The 18414-nt window shown below is 36.7% G+C and overlaps 1 protein-coding gene across 1 annotated transcript in view; it reads left to right on the top strand.

The window, feature by feature from the left end:
* The first annotated feature begins 8071 nt into the window (after positions 1-8071).
* Positions 8072-18414, top strand: part of CPEB4 (cytoplasmic polyadenylation element binding protein 4) — a 54692-nt gene continuing 44349 nt past the window's right edge. Inside the window, exon 1 of the mRNA XM_015818625.1 lies at positions 8072-9193. Within this exon, the coding sequence (XP_015674111.1) occupies positions 8072-9193 (1122 nt within the window). The remainder of the gene's footprint in view (positions 9194-18414) is intronic.

Below are 18414 nucleotides of genomic sequence, written 5' to 3'. Positions count from 1 at the left end.
TTGTACTTTTTAGTTAAATAATCAAGTAGTCATTTCTTTATAGCACCAGCTTATAAAGAAAGACATATCTGAGAATATCGTATCATATAAAACTGGTCAGGCTAGTCAAGTTGTCAAACAAATTATTTAACCTGAGAGGGAATGTTAGCAGATGTGTGATGCTGATGGAATTTGGTGAAATTTAGGTTCAAATGCAGCTAAGCTTGTTGAATAGCTTTGGGCAGTTTATACTTTTGTGACACATCCTGTCTCATGAAGTGGTATATGCATATGCATCTCTATGTGTCTTTTAATAAAACAATGCACTAGGTTTCTGGGAGGGAGATAGAGCATGAATGAAACATATGTATAATGGAGCAACCAAACAATTTTCTCATTCTTTGAGACCTGCTGTTGGCTTTTCAGTAATTGTAAGGTGAACCCATAGCTCAGAGACAGACAAACTTTTGGCGCAGAAGGATAGGGGGAGGCAGGGACAACTATGTATCACAAAAAGCTAAAACTCTTGAAAGCAAAGATTCCTGAACCAAATCACTAAGCATAAATGACAACACCAGGTTCCCAATAGTGTTAAAGATTTATGAATCCAAAAATTTGATTTGCATACAGGAACTGAACATTCACCCTGGTTTCACAAGTTGTCTTCATATTTATATCACTGAGAATGTTGTTCAGATGGAAAATAAAATCAGGCAGGAATGCAAAGGTGTTGAAATAATGGAATGCAATTAATCTCCCAGAGAGTGGAGAAATGTGTGTTCAGGACACAAGGGAGATACCTCTCATGATGATGTACTAGCAAAGCTGGTTACCATGGAATGACTATAGGAACAGTAGCTATTATTCATTATGGGTATTTATCTCCAAGAATAGAGACCATACCTCCTTATTAGTTCTTTGGGAAATATGATGAAACTCTCATCAATTGTGCATTTATTTTAAATGGTTGCTTTAAAAATTGCCATATTATAAACTTGTATTTGCTTTTATCACTGTGGACTTTGGCAAAAAAAATCCAACTCTGCAACAAGCACATCCACTTTTATATAGATGTACCTAATGTTCCTAATATATTCCAGTTTAAATATATGGAATTTTGCATAATGTTGTTGTGCATGCCCATATATTCTAACTGTGAGCAGTTCTAAAAGCAATACTACAAAGTTTATTTTCCTTTGCAAAATACAGTTTGGATGATAAAATGGCACAGTGATACTATTTACTTTATATATGTACAAACATAAATGTAAATAAAAGTCTATTCCTCCAATACAAGGCACATATTGTAGTCTTTACATCAGGTTCCCAGAGAAAAGCTGTAGTACCAGTCCCCAAGCCTGTACCTCAATTTAGCTAATTCTGCCCAAAACATCTACTTCTCCAATAATTCAGATATTTTAGGTAACACCATAGTGATAGAATGTGTCCAGAAAAATAGCAATCCCATAATATCTTACTGGCAAAACCTATATACAGGTCAGGAAGCCATAATCCAGAGAGACCATGGGGAAACAAGAGTGGCTCAAGGTTGGCATAGGAGTGGAACAAGATTGTGCACTCTTTCCTTATTTATTCAACCTATTTGCCGAGTTTACTGTATACTAAGAGAAGCCAGAAGATGACTTTAAGACTTTAAGACTCTGTCATAGTGATGAAACTATTTTGATAGCTGAAAATGCAAATAATTTGCAAGATCTGTTAAAAAAAGTCAAGGAGCAAAGTTAAAAAATGGGATTAAGATTAAATATAAAGACCACTATAGACAACCAGCCTCAGGACTGACAGTGAAGATATTGAAATAGTGGCTAGTGTTTGCTTTTTAGACTCAACAATGAACAGCAAAGGAACCAGCAGTTAAGAAATATTCCTCAGACTAGCACTTGCTAGGGGAGCAATGAAGGCCTTGGAAAACATTTAAATTCTGGGATGTGCACACATCTACAAAAATCAGAACTGAATAGGCAGTGTTTTTCCCTTTGATACTCTATGGAAGCAAAAGTTGGACTTGAAGAAGCAGGTTAGAAAGAATATTGACACTTTTAAACTTGAATGCTGGAGAAGATTCCCGAGAATACCACAGATAACCATGAAAATAAATTAACTGACCATCACACACATCAATTCAGAGTTGTCACTTGAAGCACAAATGTTGCAGCTCAAATGTTCATATTTTGGACACATTATATGAAGATTTAACTCTCTGGAATGGTGTCTAATGCTGGGAAAGGTGGAAGGAAAGAGAAGAAGACAATAACCAGCAGCAAGTTGGATAGACTCAAATTATCAGAGTGTTGGAAAAATTGAAGGATCAGGTTGGGGACAGATCATCCTGGATAGAATCTATCTGTATGGTTAAGAGTCAGCATTGTCATGATGGCACATAATCAATGAAACAATCATCGAATAGTGATAGAAATCAAAATAATGACTGTTTATTTTTTTTTCTTTATACAGAAAGCTTTAATTCAGATCTTTAATGGGAAATTCACCATCCTGAATCCAATAAATGGATATAGAATATTCTGATATGATTGGCAGAGAAAGAAACCTGAAAAATGTTAGGAATAAAATTGTAATAGTAAAGGGTTTGGGTTACCTTAAAGACTAACAAATTTATTACTGCTTTGCTTTCCTAGAATACAGTCCTATCATCAAATATACTGATATCTCATGCCACAAAACACTTGTTTTGATTTCGCTGTGAAAGACTAATGACAGTGACTTTGAAAATAGATGGCCTTAAAGAGGCCAACATATACGAAGACTGGAAATTCTAACCATAATCTCATTTTCCAGCTGTTATCTAGGGAAATACTTAAAAACCAGTCCTAAGAATTATTTGCTTTGAAGTCTTTTGGAGTGAGCATATTGTACTTACAAGTTAAGACATCCAAGAAAATGAAAGAGTAGTAAGTTATGCATAAATGATAACAAGAAGAAAAAGTGATGACTTTTTTTAGGATAATTAGGGTAAGATTGCTTAGTGGAAGGTGAATTTCAAATATATAAAAGAAGTGGTCACTGTGAACTTTTCATATAATATTTTTCATGTACTATTATGTGAAGTACAGGGGGTTACTTAGGCAAGACAACAACTACAGATAACTATAATTGATGGCAATTATGTGCAGTCCACATAATTATATGTTTTCTTGGAAGTAAATAATAGTAACTCTCAAGTAAGCATGCACAGATTTGTAAGGCAAAACTGTTCCTTGGGAAGAAAGTAAGTTTGTTGCCCCAAACTTATTGGATTAGGGGAGTGTTCAAAATTTTTATTAAGTCTTTAAAAAAAATCTACATAATATATTGTTTGAAACTTAGTTATCTACTACAACAGGATAAAAGCTTGTTTCTGGCCAATTTTTGTTCATTAGTCTGACTACTTTATGTACAAAACTACTATTTTAATGCATCTGAATATATTACCATTTTCTTAATACCTCATTACTGTTTTTTTTAAAAAGTACCAATGCCATAAACTGCTGAGGCTGAGCAAATGTTCATTTTGTTTATCAGTACAGCTTTGTCTTCCAGTACAGCCTGGACATTTGGTGCCAGGACAATGCCGTATTTTAATTTTCAAGAAAGGAAGACTTTTTCAGAACTGTCTTTAAACCAAATGTTCAGTATGATCTTTTATACACATGTGGTATTTAAATCTTCACAATTCACTGAAAACATATGGCAGAATTGAAGGAGCCTCCTTCCTGTATAGGCTTGATGTAGGATATATGGCTCTTGATTTAGCTTCTTGTGCCTAGCTAAAAGGCTCCTCTGCAAACTCCAGTCCCTCAAAGTCAGACTGATCTGCAAAAGAAGTAGAGAATTCTGAGATTTTCATGTGCAGGGAAGTTCACAGTGATTTGATTCTGAGGAGCAGCATTTGGAAAAGGACTTTTGGGTGGAGTCTAAGTCAATAACATCATTCAAGTCTGCTGTAATCCAGGAGTTCTAATAAATGCTCCCCACCTTTAAGTATGTAACTTTTTTTCATTTGTTCCCATGTAAGGCCTTTTCTCTTTTCATTGAACCACAGCACAAAGATGCCCTGGCAATCTTTTTTCCCCCTTCAGCATAAGATGCCTTTTTTCTTATCCCCAGACCACAAGTGAGACAGAGTTAAGCCATTTACTCTTGGCTATACTGAAGTTAATGTAGAATTTTCTTGTTAATTTGGAAGGGAATTAGCTGAATGACATTAAGTGAACAGAAGTAATTGAAGCAGGATAGGGATCAGCAATTGGGCAGCAGATTTCATTCCAGTAGTTTTTTTTTTCTACTGGTCAAGATTGGGAAAATGGCACTTCAACTGAACTGTGTGGAAAAGGCTAAGAAATGTGTCCTTTGATACTGAATCCTAAATAACTGTGTAGGAAGCTGCCTCATACAGTACTTGCTCGTGCTGCGTCAAAGACTATTTGAGAAAACGACTGTACAGAAACTCTTTCCCACTATTTCTTATTCATTGATACAATAGGGATTACACTGAAGATCTTCTCCATACAGAGTGTACTTTATCATATGTGCAACATGTATATGTGTGTATATACATATACCTAGAGGAAAATAATATACCAGGTATTTTTCTCAGTGAAAATGTGTTTGTATAATCACAATATAAAATTGTGTGGGTGATCCTGTCATAGTCATCTTCTATTGTAATCTTCCTATATTTTCCCACAAAAACTAATTAAATCAATTTTATTACCACACAAAGGTGGTAAGAAAAAGGTGAAAAAAACTGTATAGTGTCTCTTGATTAGAAGCACTAGGGTATTTATCTGAAAGCTCTTCTGTTTCCAAAAGCTTTCTTATTTTTGTTCATATTATCAAATATTTCACTTTGCTTGTTGATAGTTAAATTCCTATAAAGAAAGAAACTAAGGGTATAGTCATCTGTGCAACTAAATTCACCAGCATATCTTGGATATTTATACACAGTTTGTCCTAAAAAAAGGCCTAATACATCCCGTACAAACTGGAGCAAACAAGAGGTGCCAGACCTCAATTATATGTAATGATAATAAAGTCTAGAACTTCTGTAACCGGATAACTAAACAGACTGCAAAAGGTGTGCTGAAATGTAAGTGATGAACATCGGCAGATGTAACATCCAAGCCATTTATTCAGCAACACTACATTACAAATGCCAAATTAATGACTTCTTCACAGATGTAGTTGTTAACTCTGAATGCATGATGACTGTGGGTATTAATAACAAGAGAGGATGGCTTGAAAAGAGGAGAGTAATACTTATAGAATGGTTAAATTGCAGTGGTGATTCTTCATTTTGGCATCTTAACAGACACGTGTTTTGGTGAGGAAATAAATATATGTGATGTCACTCAAACAGGCTAGTCCATAGTATGGAAATGCCATGGTTGGCAGCCTTATTCTGGTGTGACAAACCCAAGGTCTTCAAAAATAGATAAAGCAATATCTTTTTTTGTTTAAGGTTGATTCAATAATCTAAAGATTGTCTTCCCTACTGGGAAGCAGTTCCCATCAATGAGAAGCAATGGGTATCAAGGTATACCTTATCTGGAGAACATCAGATTGGGTAAATTTGATGAAAGAGAACCAACTAGAAATAATGGATCTATGACTTTTCAGACAGACTTTAAGGAAATAAGCCACTGCTGTGCCTATAAAGTCACCAAGAGCAGAACAAGACTGAATGGTTAAAACAACAACAAACTGTGAATATTACATTCATAAGGAGAGCTGTGGCTCTCTTTATAGGGCCTCCAAAATCACAATGGAAAATGTCATATTCCAGTTAAATATTTTTTTTTATCAAGGATTCATCTAAGTTGTTGCCTAAGATCTATGACTGGGATTTAAAACGTATGCCAGTTTTATCAAGAATAATTTCAAGACAGATCACAACATTTTATATACCCAGAAACTTCTTCGGATGCTTAAAAAACCCACTCCACCAAATAAACTGACTTTCAGAAACAATGAGCCAATGAAAAGCTCACGCCTGCCATACTCAAAAATGGTTGCTTAGACCAAACTATACATTTAACAGACTCCTTGGCTTCATTACCTAACCCAACATGGCCGCTCAACTTCTCTGAGGGGAAGAAAACTGCCCGAAGCTAGAATGGCGGACGCAGCGCCGCCCCATTTGCCCTTATGTAAAAGGGAGGGCGACTCTCGCAGTCCCTCTTCTGGCTAGAAAAGGGCGGCCTAGAGACTGAGGGAGAAGGGGCGTGGCCCATGCAGAGAAGGGAGGGGGAGCGGGGGGGGCGGAGCTTCTCTGAACCGGAAGTGTCGCGCTGCCTCTCTCCAGCTGGTTGTCATTTCGATCGGAGGCTCGGTCCTGTGGAGACGGCGGCGGTGGCTGAGGCGGCCGGGCCGGGCTGACGCACCGGCGTATTGACAGAATAGCCCAGCGTCTCGCGATTTAATAGGAGCCTCCCTCCACCCTCCCGATCGACGATTGTTTTACATGAGGGGCAAAGAACGACGCCGGGAGGAGCCGAGGCGGAGGAGAAGCAGTCGCAGCCCCCGAGGATCGGCAGTGGGAGGAAAGGCAGGACCCCTGGGAACCGCTATCGCCGCCACCACCGCTTCCCTCTTTTCCTCACCCTCCTCCTCCTCCTCCTCCTCCTCCTCCACCACCTCCATAAGAGCCAGCCTTGATTCGGCCCTTCCCTGCGCTTTCGCCACTAAGTGATCCTCGTGACCCTCCTCCCTTGAGAAACCGGCTCCCATGGGGGAGAGAGGAGTCCGACTCCCCGCCAGCGTCGTCCCCTCCCCGGCGGAGACTGCTCCCCTCCAGAGGTAAAGTCCTCCCCTCTGCGCGGGTAGTGGTGGTGAAATCCCCATTTTGCTGCCAGCTCTTACCTCTGAGAGAGAGCAAGGGCGGCATCAGACCTGTATTTCCTTCCCTCCCCCCGCGAAGAAATCTCATCAAAAGGAAGCTTCGCCTCCCTTTCCTAGATATTATCAGTGTATGGATTTGAGCCCAAGCCCCTTCTCTCGTTTTTTGCCCAATCAATTATTCTGCTGATGGCTTTCTAAAAAAAATGTCTTAACCTTATGCTGTCTGGGTATTTTTCCTCCATCCCCCTCCAGACACTTGACTGCTGATTTTCTGAGGTGAAAATTTTCCTCTGCAGGCAGCCAGGATTCATCTGAAGGACACGTAAATATCGGATCATAATAGAAGGCGAGCTTCAAAAAGCAGGAACCCACCCACCCACCCAGCCAGCCAGCAGCAGCAGCAGCAGCAAGAATCCACCCTTCGCCCGCTCAACTCAGTCTGTACACATACACTCAGCACTCACTGAATGCCAATATTTAGAGATCAGAAAAAGGAACAAATCCTCACACCCTCCCTCTTGAGATAGAAAGGCCTTGTCAGAAGGGCATCCGCATAAGTCATATTATTCATAGTCCTACAGGCAAAGGCAGTAGCAGCACAGGTTGTGGGGGAGGGAGGTTTCTCTTCTAGAAATTGCTTCCCTAAAGAAATCCTGAGCTAAAATCTTTACATTTTCCACAGCAAAGACTGTTAGAGTAGAACACAGATATATATTAGATTATATAGAATTTATTAAATGATTCCAGATTTAAATATATTTTTGGAGCTGTGAAGGAGTGAGGAGTACCAGATGTCATGGTATCTTTTTTTCATTAATGTGTACATGAGCAGGTTGAGGCAGTTGGTAAGACAAGAAAGTTAATATATATTATATCTATATATATCTATATATATCTTTTTTTAAGAAAAATTCCCTGGAACTTTCTTTCATCCCCACTTCATTCTTGTGTATTTCCTTTTTAAAAAAGGAAAGCTCTTATTTTGTTAACCAAAGATTTACTTTCCATTCCTTCTGGCTATTAGAAGGAAGTGAACACAAATTGACCCATGTCAATATTTTAAGTGATCTCACTTACAAGAATCCAGGAAATATATCCAAATCAGATATCTCAAGTGGGTAGGAAGAAAGTTGTCATAAAAAGATATTTTCTATTCTGTTGCTTTAGTAGAAGAAAACCATTTAAAGATTTTTTTTTCTCTTTCCAGGAGGAATTCAGATTCTAAATAAAATAAATGGGGGATTACGGGTTTGGCGTGTTAGTGCAGAACAACACTGGGAATAAGTCAGCTTTTCCAGTCAGATTTCATCCACATCTGCAGCCTCCACATCACCATCAAAATGCAGCCCCCAATCCTGCTGCTTTTATAAATAACACAGCTGCCAATGGCAGTAGTGCTGGGTCAGCTTGGCTTTTTCCTGCTCCAGCTGCCCATAATATTCAGGATGAGATTCTGGGGTCAGAAAAATCTAAAAGTCAACAACAGGAAAAACAAGACTCCCTAGAAAAACAGCAGCTTTCCCCTAGTCAAAGTCAGGAAGCAGGCATGCTGCCTGATTCTGAGAAAGCTAAATCTGAAGAAAGCCAGGGGGATAATTCTTCTGAAAATGGCAATGGGAAGGAAAAAATAAGAATAGAATCGCCAGTGTTAACAGGATTTGATTATCAAGAGGCTACAGGGCTAGGTACTTCAAGCCAGCCCCTGACATCTACTGCATCTTCTCTGACTGGTTTCAGTAACTGGTCAGCAGCAGCTATAGCTCCTTCGTCTTCAACAATAATAAATGAAGATGCCAGTTTCTTCCACCAGGGAGGGGTACCTCCTGCTTCAGCAAATAATGGTGCTCTGCTGTTTCAGAATTTTCCACATCATGTCAGTCCTGGTTTTGGGGGTAGTTTTTCCCCTCAGATTGGACCCCTCTCTCAGCACCACCCTCATCACCCCCATTTTCAACATCATCACAATCAGCATCAACAACAGAGGAGGTCTCCTGCAAGCCCTCATCCACCTCCATTTACACATAGAAATGCTGCTTTTAATCAACTGCCTCATCTTGCTAATAATCTTAACAAACCACCCTCTCCATGGAGCAGCTACCAAAGCCCATCACCTACACCATCTTCCTCATGGAGTCCTGGTGGTGGATGTGGTGGGTGGGGTGGGTCCCAAGGGCGAGATCACCGCAGGGGACTGAATGGAGGAATAACACCCCTGAATTCCATCTCACCCCTGAAGAAGAATTTTCCAAATAATCATATCCAGTTGCAGAAGTATGCACGACCCAGTTCCGTTTTTGCTCCAAAATCTTGGATGGAAGACAGTTTGAACAGAGCTGACAATATCTTTCCCTTTCAGGTGAGATCATTTTATTAATATGAGATAGAGTGCTGTATAAAGATATCTAGGAAAGACTGCATAAATTGCAAGGTTTTATCTTTGCATTGCTTCAGATATTAAAAATGCAAAATTATAAACTTAATTTTAAAAATGCACCTAAATGTGTAGTTCATCCTTTGACATTTCATGCCATGGTTGGTCATATCTGAATCATGGATGCTCTGTGTAGTGTTTGTCAGAGAAATACCTAAAACTAAATAGAAAATCTATTATCTAGTTAGCTTGCTGTCAAATCAGTATTATCTGATCAATAAAACAACTACAAGAGCAATAATTGGAGCTATCCTTATAACTGAATAAAATCCTAAAGCACAAAAACTGTTGAAGCAGTGCTCCTTTTAAAATATGATAGAATTATGTGCAATTAATAATTACCGGTTCCTAAAACTATAGAAAATACATCTACAGCTTTGTACAGCAAGCATAATTTTCATTTTGATTCAGTTTGGAATATATGTGTTTTTAAATGTAGCTCAAATAACAATCTTAAAATGTTGAGTTGGTCTCTGTTAGGAAGGGCAATATATTTTAGTAGTAGATTATAAGTCATTACTAAAAATAGATATGGACTATTTCAGAGAGCTTTTTCTATTGGAGGGTAGCCATTTGCTATAAGGAAATAGGCTGAGTAGTACCGATTTTTCTACTTATAAACATTAATTACCACTAGAAATTGCCATTTAAACAATGCGGTGAAAATCTTGACAATATATTGCATTTTATTAGCTGTGCTTAGGTTTGAATATTCAGTATTTTTTTTATTGAGATAGCAAACCCTTAAAATGGTGATGAAAAAATAAAATTGTAAAATATTTGTTATTTCTCAACATGGTATAGTCAGATATGTGCTGTGACCTAATTTTGTTGTAATTGGAAAACTGGTAGATAGGCAAAACCCATACTTTTGTTAAATATAGAAAACTATTTTATAATTGGGTTAGACTACCCAGAGGACATGTCTTGTATTTTCTTTTTAGTTCATGCACCTGAAATAGAAATCATGAAATAATAAATCAGGAAGCAATATGAGGATTCATAAATCCATTAATACAATGAATCAGCTGGAGTACAGGGGTAATGGTTGAGCCTTACTGCAGCAAGATTCGGTTCATTGTTTTAATAGTTCATTTTGCAAATTGTGATTATATAAAGAAACTGCACTGTGGTAGGATAAAGCATTGTCCTTCTCTTCATAAATTAAGGCCTCAGACCTAGGCATGATGCAAGTGAAATGTTTTGTCCTGGAATACTGGAATATTATTATGTGGTTTTTATCCTTTGGATTATTATTCCAATCTTGTATATATTTGTGGCAATATGCTGAGATCTTTTTTTTTTCTGAAGAGCAAATTGGCCATATCAGGACCAAATCCTAGCAAAAGGAACATATTTTAATGAAGTACATTTTAATTTGAAATGCCTGTGCTCAGTGCTGAGAAGGCAAGTGCAAGACTTCAAAGAACAGCTGAGTATTGCAGATCTAGAAAATTCTCCAGTAATCTTTTGGCATTTATTTTTTGCAGCATGAAGCAGATAGTGCTTTTTTTTCCTTCCTCCTTTTCCACATGAAATGGTTCTCTTTTTTTAAACATGATTGTGCAAGATAAGTATTTATTTGAATGAAAGTGGGTGCAAAAATATATTTACAAAGCTTTATATGGATTAAGATCTTGGAACACCTACAATTCAATTCTGCCTCTGATACATTTAATTATAAGACCTCTTTTCAGCCATGTTTAATATTACTGCTATGTGGTATCTTGGGAGAAATAACAAATAGAATACCATTAATTTGGGCCAATATTATTTGTTACACACACACACACATACAAATAGCTTCCATATATAGAGAAGTCGCCTTTTCTTTAGTAAATGAAAATTCAGTAAATTCTGCAACATTTATGCAAATGTAATAATCACAGACTCCCCTAATAGAGGAGCTGGCCTTATCTTGGTGCCACGGGAAATACAGACATGAATATCCTTCAGAGATTAACTCTGATGCAAAAAGGCCTTTGCTAACCTGGCTTTCTTTTTAAAGAGCATTGCCTGGTTTTCATGCAGATGCTTAGTATGTTGTACGATGTACAAACTGAGACGATTGTTTTAAAAAAGCGTTGTCATTTGATGCTAAGATGCATCTTTACTAAAATTCAGACCGATAGCTTGTAAGTGCCTAGGCCTGATTTAATTGAAGACGAAATCAGATTCTATTCATCCAGGACCTTAATTTTGTTATGACATTATAGAAGATCAGACAGTTGAAAATGGGTATTGGTGTGAGGCTAGAACCCAATTTTGCCTTTAATAGTGGTTGTTGCCCTTGTTTTTCCCAGTTGGGATGTTGCAGTGCTGCATGAGGGATCTTTTACTGGGTTGTTAGGAAGAAAATAGAGAATGGGCTGACAATGTATTTATTGGTGCTCTAGGCTCCTTGAAGTTTTAAAATGAACAAAATATTTGCCGCTAACGAAGATGTTCGATGATATCCATAGATTTAATGCTACATTAATACTGAGGGAAGTGATGGTAGCTGCAGCAGCGCAATTCAGTAGTCAGTAGCAGTTGCCCCCTAGTGCACAGATAAAGGGTAAACAGCAATTACACAATGCTTGTTGGTTTTTCTTGCTTGTTTGCCAAAGTGGCAGCTTTTTAAAGATAGGTATGGCAAATTGAACTGTCCAGTTTGAGTTCTCTGACAGAACAAAAGGATACAGTATAATGTGAGCTTTGTTTGTGTCTCTATGTTACCTTTCCCCTTTAATACTTTAGCATGAGAAAACTGCATGCAGAGCTAGTAAAAACTGCAGTGCAGCTCCCAACCAGGAACACAGAAGTATGGAATTGTGCACGTGGTTCATATTCTCTTAGATTTAAAGAGCCAGTCCTTGTTTAAGATGCAAGCGTGCGCATGTGTTATATCTAAGGTGACAGGTTCAAACATTTCGACCTGGGAGTGACAGGAAAGGTTGCTTATTGTTGGAACACTTATGTTTTGTTCCTGTTCTTTTTCTATTTTAGAATACAACCTGCTTAAAATTCTCAAAGTATAATACAGTACATGTATCAATGCATTATGCTTTTTGCAATGTGCTCTGAACATTTGAAATTACTGATTAAATCGGGGCGGAGGGAGAAAGAGATATAAATAAAAATACAATTTACTTAAAATATTTTCTTTGTAGGGGAAAAATCTTTTGCTATCTTTACCTTTCCTTTTAAACAGGGACAGAAACTTCTGCTGAGAATTCAGTGAGGAAGAAACCCACATATTTTTCACAATGAAAATGTATACTTCATCATGATAGTGCAATTTGGAAGAAAATATATCAGAATTATTATAAAACTTATACTGGTCTTGTTTTAAAAGGAGCATTCATAGCTTTATTTTTCACTGCACTCATAACAGAATGCAGAGGCCTATCGGTAACAGATTTCAAATATGCTTTCACGTATGCAAACATGTCTTTCCTGCTAGTGTACTTCCTTGTAGAACAGGGACACTGTTCTGCACTATAGACAGTTAAGGTTGAAATAGGAAAACTTATCCTTGCTGCTAGGCAGAAGTCCAGTTTCTAAAATGAATAGCTGTATGCTTATTTCACTTGCCCTGAAGGAATTTATTAAGTTGAAACATGCAACTGCTGCATACTGAGTATTCTCCCACATTTAGCTGTTAAAGAAATGTTTCCAGCAAAAAAAAATAAAATAGTAATGATTTTTTTCATCTATAGCTTCATTGAAATAAACAAGGTTTTGTGTACATAGATTTCTTGAAAAATTTGTAATAATTCTGATATACCAAGTAATTATATTTTAATTTGATACGCTACATTTATATTTTGCTAAATCTGTTTTTAGTTGTCCTAAATATGAATTCAAAGCAGGCAAAATGGAGTTATTATTTCATAGGCAAAATTATGAGAGAGGTAAAGAAAATAGAATAATTTATAAAGAATGGTTGATGGCTATGAAGGCAAGCATCTGAATATTTACTAAAAACAGCAGACTTTGTTCTATTTTCTTTAAATTTTCCTCTACACTAGCTATACGATAATAATAATGATGCAATGTTCTGGATTAAAAGTAGTGAGACTCTTTTTCAATGTTTATTTGATCCTCGGCTTGCCTTTGAGGGTATTTGTTTTACTTATTGCTCAAGAAGGTTGAAATTGGATTCAGTGTTTTAAAGAACGCATGCCTGTACATCTGACAGATGTTGCTAAAGTTGAATCATGATTGTATGAACCTGTAGCTCCAGCCCAGCATTTGGTATTGTTACGTTCACAGTGGCTGTTCTTCATATAAGGCAATACATGCTTGTCCCATTTTTCTCCACCCTTTTTTTTTTTTTTACATAACCACAATCTGGAATGTACATCAGAACCTTTTATTTATAGTCATGTTGTTCTGGGAATTGCTTAAGAAAGAAATATGGACTGAGGTGATCCTAAGTGTATGACTGAGAAAGCATCTGAGGCAATTTTGATGCACTCCAAACAAGCATTTTTAGGCTGTCTTTTCCCACTGTAGCATTTTCCATGGGGAAACGTGAAGTTGACAACCTGTAGATTTAGAACCTCTTTCAATATGTTTTCATTTCCCCCTTGTAAAGGTAAAAAAATGAAAATGCATATAAAGATACACCACTTCTTTTAAACATGGAGTTCAGTTTACTGTTTGATCTCCAATTACATATGTGTGTGCAAGTTCTAATGCTAGGGTTGCCCTGCTAAAAAAAGAAACTCTGTCGTCGTGTATCAGTCTTCTCTGTTGCCCAGTAGAGGTAGGACAAAAGCAAATGGTTAATCCTCAAAATGATAAAAGGCTGGTAGCCACTTGATTGTAATTGAAGGTTTGGTCAAATCAACCAAGTCCGGGTGATTTTATGGACATGTCCATTAGTTTTCTTGGCAGTAAAAGAAAAGAAATTTGCTAAATATTTCTTCTGGATTTTTTGTTTTTGTCTAGTTTTCACCCCTGGTAATCCTTCAAGTACTAACCAGGCCAAACCCTGTTTAGTTTTTACGCCTAGCTATGGTTAGCCAAGTGCTGTCACTACTGATATTGCTGAAGACCAAGACATTTTGATAGAAACCTAGTGCTTACAGTACAGCATTGAAGGCAAAAAGGTGTTTGGGGGGCATGCGGAGGCAATCATTTAGTATCTGTCTACAGCTCCTTAAAACAGCTACATTTTTTCCCCAGGATTATGTGACTACCCTCCTAGGTACATTATTCCCTTTCAATCTGAAGCATGTTTAGCCTACTGATTATGTTATGTTCTAATTTAGTACAATAGTTGAAAATGGATCATTATGAGTAATATCTTATATTTCCAAGAATATATACATAATTCATTTTTTGTACCTGTATTAATTTGAAGATATTAGCAATTTCTCCCAGTTTGTCGCCCTTCAGGAATGTTGGCTGATTAGGAACTATGAAAATGGAAATCTAGAAGGACTGGGAATGTGGAGTGGAGGAGGGGGAGGCTTGTATGGATCTATCTATGTTCTATTAATCAAATGAAGGTTTGGATCTGGTTAGTACTTGAATGGAAGATCACTAAAAACTCCTAGGGCTACAGGTTGGATTGGGAAATTAAAAAAGAAATCCTAGAAGGTGTTGATCAACCATAAAAACTACAGGCATCTCCCCATGAATTCATCAGCAGTTGAGCTTGACTCAAATATGTGATAGTGCGAATAATATATGGTGGGTGGATATATGCCTGCTCAATAAAGAGAGCCCCGGATACATCACATAATCACTGAGTCCTTCTTCTTCAAAGATGAAGATGATTAAAGATTTCTCATTTTAAAAGCACCTATTTGAAAGCCCAGGCCTTCGTTACAAACAAATTTGACACACCCAAGCATGTTTTTTTTTATATAATGTTTGTTGCCTCACCTTGGGAAACATTGGAACTTTCATCAGTTACTGTTCAGATGATAGGAACACAAATTGACTCATATCTTGATGCTTTAAACTGTATGCATGCTTTACTTAGGTAGGAACTAGGTACAAAACCACAAAGATGGGAACTCATTGTGGCATTGTGGTGCAAGAGGTTACATTAATGGTTGATGTCCTAATTTTGGATTCTTGTTCCTCTTGCCTCATAGTAAAGTTTGGTCTAACTGCAAAATCCGGCACTAATATTCTTGATTAACTTCATTATATACTACAGGAGAAGATGGGACCTGTACATGAATTGCAGGAGTCCATACTGTCTGCCTTATGTACCAATATCTTTGCTATTCTTTTAAAAGCCAATGTAAATACAGACTGAAACACCAAGTTCTTTTTTCAAAAGTAGCCAAATCTCTTTATTTAATAATATCCTACTCCCAAGTTCAAGATATGGAGGAGGAAAATGGGAGGCAGGAGGGAAACTCTTTGATTACTTATAGGACATGATTGGGAAGTAATCAAAGAGTTTCCCTCCTGCCTCCCATTTTCCTCCTCCATATCTTGAACTTGGGAGTAGGATATTATTAAATAAAGAGATTTGGCTACTTTTGAAAAAAGAACTTGGTGTTTCAGTCTGTATTTACATTGGCTTTCAAAAACACATATTTCTGTGTTCATTTGTAGTAACTTCAAAAAGATTGTAGTAAATGCTGTGTATGCAGAGATTGTTTTCATTTTGCTTGGAGGGATAGTAGACATAATTGGAACTATGATTTCAAACTGATGGTTTCTCATTTTGAATGTCACAATGAATGTAAAATCTTTATTTAATTTTGGTACATTATGGTTAAAGCAAGAATGTAAAACAAATTATAAGTAGGTTATGTTTTATTTCCCCTCCATATGTCTGAATTATTTTGAAATAACTTTAAGCAAAAAAGCCAATAATTTTATTTTTCTTTTAACAAAGTAAATTATGGTAATAAAAAAAATATTCACTGAAGTTTTTTGCTTTATATAAAACAAATGTTTATTAGTACCATTTGGCTCCCTTTTTACCAAGCCTCCCCATAAAATTGTAAGATTTAATTAAAGTCTTATATGCTTTTTGTGCCCTGATTAAATGAAGAAAATAGTATAAGATCCTGATATTGCTTTAAGAAACAGCTGTTACCGTACTTCCTTATTTGCTGACACTCTGCTATCTTCAAGGGAATAAAATACTAAATTGGTACTGTAACCTTGATTAGTCAGGCTGTTATTAGCACAATTATTTGTGTGTTCTTTGTAGAGTTCACAATTCAGGATCTTGTGAGTAAGTTCTTTAAAAAAAAAAAAACCTTTAACTTAAAACTATGTTATACCATGCTGTAGTAAATCTAAAGTACTTTGTTGTGGAGCTGGTCACAGTTATTATATAAGCATAGTCATCAAACTGGATTGATTTACTCATGTAGGTAATGTGTGGCCATGGAAGTGACTGTTCAGCTTGTTGTGCCTCATGGGAGTTGGGGGGGGGGAGGGAGTTAGTTGGCAGAAGATATAATTTACTGCATGTCAAAAGGGATTTGTAGATACGTATTTTTCGAGAAAGCCCACTGCTACAAATTTTATGGAGAAGCTCATGAGCAAATATGCAAACATTCTTCATACCTGACAGGCGGTGGATTTGTTTTCCTCTTTTGGTATATCCATATCACACAACTAGCATCACATAACGTAGCAGATTAAAACAGCTTCTTTCAGCTTTTGGAGAAGTAAAAACTTGGTGTGAGAGACCATTCCGTGCTTTCCTATAAAAAGGTGTGAGAGCCAAACTATACATTCTGAAATAAAGTATGATAGCCCTTTTGTACTATATCATCTCAGAATGAACTTAACATTTGCAGCTATCTCACGTTGAGCCATCAAGACAGTTTTGTGTCTCTTCCAAGGTCTCATCCAGAGCTACATAACATTTTTTTGAAATTTAGACATGAACTAAAATAAACAGAAATAGGAGCCCTCTGAGTGAAATAGTGGTTTTGCCTTCTCCCATTGAAACAAGCAAGTTCCCTTTTTAAATGTTAAGGCAGGGAAGGAAAGTAAAAAAGTACAATACTGTTTTTACTGCATTCAGTAATGTACTAAGCTAACCAAATGCTATTCGAGGATACTCGGTTTTATGAAAATGATATATTATAAGCACAAGACCACGTTATCTAAAAAGTAAACCTACTTTTATTTAGACGTTGATCTAATTCCTTTATTCTTTATCTGCATTTCCAGTGTGTACCTATGGCATTTAGTTGGTCATTTTTATAGCTAAATGTATTTTGCTTAGAACACAAGGCAATACAATTAGAAGGGCTGACCTCCTAAGTTTGATTCTAATATTTCAGGAGCAGTTTCTTATTTGTTCCATTTGTTTCTATCAGTGTGTCTTTTCTGTGATACAGTACTTGATGCATGATACTGTGTATAGAACTCCTGAATAGCAGTTGGGTTAGGATCTTTGGTACATCTTTATTTACATGAACCCCTAAATTTACAGCGTGATGAACTGCTACAGAAATATATGGACTAATCCCTTTGCTTGTAAGCTTTTAGAAAATAAGGGTGGTGGATCCCTTATCTATACCTTATTATATTTTTTCTTCAAAGCAAGATATTTTATTCCACAATTATTTTATGGCCATTTAGTATAACAAAATTTTGCAAGTTTTAATTTCAGGATATTGGGTAAAGGTGAAAAATCTGCCAAAAAATATTCATTTTATGGAAAAGGCATAGAAATTGTTGCAGAATAGTGTCACTGAGGGGGGCTATTTCAGCCTTCCTATGTTAAGAACAGAAAACAGACTCCATGTTTCCTTCAGTGGAGATGGTAGAATAAAAACTTTTGACACGCAGAGATCAAAAGATAAAGAATACGGAATACATCCATCAATGTGTACTGTTTTTAAATAAAAATGGAGTAGGGTGAAAGTTAGTAGAAGTTATTTATGGGCTCAACTACTTGTCAATCTGGTAGTGTGACCTAATACGACTCTAGCTTCTCACCTTCTAAGAATGCCAGTTAAGGGAGTCTGTCTGTTCGAAATTACCTATATTTTTTCACAATTATCAGTTGTTAGCAAGCCCAAGAAAATGTATATTATAAGAATATGTTAAAAAATGGTCTGTGTGGTACCTGCTTTTCTTATGTCTTTAGATGTATTGAATTACTGTGGAGTCATTCTTGGTACATTTATTAATGCTTTTCACAAACATTGTTACAAAAT

Source organism: Protobothrops mucrosquamatus, unplaced genomic scaffold, assembly GCF_001527695.2.
Source record: "Protobothrops mucrosquamatus isolate PMUCROS unplaced genomic scaffold, P.Mucros_1.0 scaffold_141, whole genome shotgun sequence".
Taxonomy (NCBI): Eukaryota; Metazoa; Chordata; class Lepidosauria; order Squamata; family Viperidae; genus Protobothrops; species Protobothrops mucrosquamatus.
This window is presented reverse-complemented; position numbering and strand designations above follow the sequence as displayed.